Here is a 4,374-nt window from a genome sequence, read left to right on the forward strand (position 1 = left end):
TGATTTTGGAATGAGATGTTCGACAAGCAGTGTATGTCCATAGTCCATGACCTGAGTTCAGGCACTGCTCTCATGTTCCTAGCTAGCTCTCTTCTCAGGTTACTGTCCCACAATCTACTAACAGTACAGATTAGAAATGAGCTTGTTCCCCAAAAGCGGGAGGTAGTTGGGGCAGGTTAGCAGCGGGCGCTAACTGGGTGCTAACTAGGCGCTAACAAGGCCCTCCAGTTGAGTCATCAAAGACGACACATGTATCCAGACAGACAGCAGCGCCGACAGATTCAGTGAGAGTGCTAATATTTTACACATGCATAAAACTTGCGCACGTGCACACACACGCACTATGTCTATGTGTGTGAGAGATATTGCACAGGGGATAACGGAATGATATGGAAGCCAGGTGTACTGGTCAGGCTCTTTAGAGTGTGCTTGGTCAGCACTGAGTGTGAGAAAGGTGTGGACAGATATGTGTGTTAAGACTACGCTAACCAGCATGCATCTGGTCTAAAGATGGACCAGAGATGATCATGTAAGGATAACAAGACAAGGCAGTGTCTAGCACATTTCCCTTGTGAGTTATTTTGAGGGCTAAGCCATCCCTCAAACATCTCTGTTTTTCTTTTTCTCTCTCYCTCTCTCCCTCTCATTGAAGCCAGGTGGTGAGGGTAGATGAGGTAGGCTATGGTATGATGCCTCTGAGGTGAGGGAGTGGGGTTTATATGACGCTGTATGAATAGGTCTGTAAACCCAGCAGGGGTTGGCAGAGCTGAGGACAGAATGAGTGYTGGAGGGACAGAAGCAYTATACTGTATGAACTAAAGTCTTAGCKTTTACTTCAAATCCTCCAGTAATGCTAATGGGAGGGCATGTAGTTTGCTGCACTGGTGTCACAGTACGTCCCCCTCAGGGACGTAAAGCCGTTAAACCAACCCAGGAAATATATAAGGCATAATAGGTATATACCTTAGAGAAGTGTTATTTTTTTTTAAATAGCGTGGACCCCATTTTGTCTGCCAGAATTTCTGGGAGCCCCATTTTGTCTGCCAGAATTTCTGGGAGCCCCATTTTGTCTGGCAGAATTTCTGGGGACCCCATTTTGTCTGGCAGAATTTCTGGGGACCCCATTTTTTCCCCAATAATTTATTGCACTCCCACACCAAATCTAATGACACAACCTTAAAATTGGTCAATTTAGATTTTTACATCAACAAAATAACCTTTGATTCATTGCATTTTCATATTTTATCAAAATGAAAAGAAACCAATAAATACATTTACTCAATAAAATTGCATCTTTCAAATTATCATTCTCAAAAATGTTTGTGTATTGCCCCATACAACAATCTGTACTCTTAATTATTGTTCCTATAAAAAAAAAAAACATTTTGGCGACCCCACTGCAGTTTGCGACCCCGGCTTTGAATACCACTGCCTTAGAGCCATAGTAGGTATTACAGTCCTAGGGCTTTCTATAGGCTTAGTCAAATCTCTCTAGGGAATGTGGATAGTGGTTTAATGAAAGCTGTCTCTGGTGAATGTGGATAGTGGTTTGTGAAAGAGTTGCCAGTTACTTCCAGGTCGGAGGTCAGTGTGGGGCTTTAGCCAATTTAGCTCACATTGCAGCTCATTTTAATAAAGCCTCTCAACTTCCTGTCCTCACACACCCTACCCCTTTGGGTTTTCACGTTTCAACTCTTGACTGTTTCTGACAGGAGACTTTAATATGGATCWGTATCAATAGTGATTTGATGCATGAGTTATGAGTTACGTCAGTTTGCTCTAGATGTCGTGTTTGTTATGTTTCTCTGGKCTTCCCCATTTTCTCATCAACAGAMTTGGACAATCAGAAGCTTTTCACAAAGATGAGATGTTTGCCGCCTAAACTACAGTCCATCTGTTTTGTCTCTGTTCTGTGTTTGAAAAAGCTCTTTCACACACTCTGATTGGCTTAGCTGGAAACTGACTTGGACACTGTCATATCACTTTTGATATGTCATATTGTGTTACGTGGATTGGACGTAATAGAAGCATCCCACTGGGCACAGACGTCAATTCAACGTCTCTRCCACTTTGGTTGAACGTAATTTCATTGAAATMACGTGSGACGGCGTTGATTCAACGAGTGTGTGCCCAGTGGGATTTGACTTTCATGTGTTCACATTTTGGCACTGCTGCAGTCAGCCATAAAGGTCAGCAGTTATATATTTAAGTACATGCCAGTCAACTACAGTGAAATCATTTTGAAGTGCAAATTCAATGAAAACTGGGCCAGATTCATTAGGCAGCAAACCAAAGAAATGGGCTGAAACAGGGAGGGACTAAATGAACTTGTCCCATAAGAAATGTTAATTTTCGTTTTCTGCTCCAAAACACTTTGGTACGTTTTTCTACGGTGTGCCCTATTGAATAGAACCCAGGTGTTCTTGATCCTGTCAAGTCAAAACCATTATCCTTGCCACTCAGGTAATGTTCATAGGTGACTCCACTAATCGGGGGATGATGTACTTCCTGATGGAGCGGGTCAACTCTAGTTTGGAGGACTGGGGCAAGGCCCACGACAGCCTGGTCTATCGCAACGTCAATCAGGGGCACACACACGTCTCCTACTCCTACTACCCCCAGTTCTGGCTGGAGCAGAGCCACAGACCCACCTTCCAGAGGGCCCTGGAGCAGCTCATACTGAGGTGAAGGAGAGGGGGAGTCTGGGTGGGTGGATGGGTMAGAGTGGGCGTTAGCACCCCTGCTGCACTACAGTATGTCCTGTTATCACTGCAGTCTACTCATCAGCTGTTAGATTGGCATCAAGAAACCATATGTATGTAGAAGCCATTTTGGCTCTTAGCTCCCATAGACACTCGAAGCCCATATGGAGAGGTAGCCTTAATCAGTTGCTGTGATCAAAGGGCCGGGGGCTGCGTTTAAGAGTCATGTGTTAGGAGTCGTGTCACAGTGTAATTTAACACAGCAGGTCTCCCAACCACGACTCTCTCTGGGACCACACTCTGCTTTGGATGTGGCTACTAAGATAGCTTACAGCACAGTGTGTGTGTGTGTTGTTTGTGTGTGTGTGTGTTGTGTGGTGTGTGTGTTGTCGGTTGTGTGTGATTTGTGGTTGTTGTGTGTGTGTGTGTGGTGTTGCTGATAGTGTGTGTGTGTGTGCTGTGTTGTGTGTGTGCTGCGTGGTGCTGTATCGCGTGTGTGTGTGTGAAAAGCAGAGCCGTTGTCAGCAGATGTGCCTATCCCTGTTCAATAGACCATTAGTCCTACTGCTGAGCTGTATTGTCTTTTTGACATTTGATCCCCTCTGAAGGTCGCGACCCCTGGAGAACTCCCGTCAGTCTGTGCTGGTGGCAGGAGGTGTCCAGTGGCTCAACACCAACCACCTGAGGATCATGAGAGAAGTGCTGGAGAGGTAAACCCACTGAMGCATACACTCTGTGGCAAACGCCCTTCCTGACCGTTCAGGAATTAGCAACTGCTTAATTAAATCTATTCACTGGCCAAGAATAGACCTCATTACCCATTTCTCTCCTCCAGGGAAGGGCTACAGGATATCATGGTGGTGGTGAAGTCTCTGGGCATGGGCTTCCATCTCCCTGTGGACGGCATCCGCTCTCTCTCACTGGTAGGTCCATCCTCCTGTTTGTGTGCGTTCAGTTTCACTCTTGGTGTCTCCTCCTCAACTCTTTTCTCTGTTTGACTGCTCTGGTTCTCTGTCTCTCTGTCACACTCTCTCTCTCTCTCTCTCTCTCGTTCTTCCTCTCTCTCTCTCTATCTCTCTGTCACTCTCTCTCTCTCGTTCTTCCTCTCTCTCTCTCTCTATCACTCTCTCACTCTCTCTCTTTCCCCCTCAGCTTCTCTCTTCACCCTTAATTATTTTTCCATGCTGTTCACATTACTGCTTATCTGTTAAAGTTTTTAAAAGGCAGTGCTTAGTTACCTGGTGGATAGCCCTTTGCCCGTGCCATGTGTATTTATCTAAAACATTATTGGCTAATAGTCCATGGCTTCCAACATGCTGACTGGTCCAACATCAGCAATGGGCACCTGTTCAACAGTAATACAACTAATTCAATTCAAAGGTCAGTTATACTTCAGGCGTGTTGCAATAGGGGCCTCCGAGAACTGTACAAAKATGTTATGMCTAKGGTACGGCTCCCAATGTGAATGTTTTAAGATAGTTTTTCCTTGTGTTGAGTAGCGATTACTTCTTTGTTGTCTTACTTTAACTTGCCCAGAGAGGAGTACAGGAGCTGTACAGAGAGAACAGCAACATCGTCACCGCCGCAAAGCACTATGGGTATGAGGTCATAGACACATTCAGTGTCACCATGGGCCGCTACAAAGAGTTCCTGCAGGGACGGTGCGCCTGCC

General features: G+C 45.4%; 1 protein-coding gene across 1 annotated transcript in view; it reads left to right on the forward strand.

Moving 5' to 3' along the window:
- LOC111949998 (cadherin-like and PC-esterase domain-containing protein 1) overlaps positions 1 to 4,374 on the forward strand; it is a 125,086-nt gene that overhangs the window by 113,744 nt on the left and 6,968 nt on the right. The window contains 4 exon segments of the mRNA XM_070434313.1: positions 2,464 to 2,684; positions 3,311 to 3,412; positions 3,538 to 3,625; positions 4,239 to 4,307. Of these exon segments, the coding sequence (XP_070290414.1) occupies positions 2,464 to 2,684; positions 3,311 to 3,412; positions 3,538 to 3,625; positions 4,239 to 4,307 (480 nt within the window).

This window comes from Salvelinus sp. IW2-2015, linkage group LG3 (genome assembly GCF_002910315.2).
Source record: "Salvelinus sp. IW2-2015 linkage group LG3, ASM291031v2, whole genome shotgun sequence".
Classification (NCBI taxonomy): domain Eukaryota; kingdom Metazoa; phylum Chordata; class Actinopteri; order Salmoniformes; family Salmonidae; genus Salvelinus; species Salvelinus sp. IW2-2015.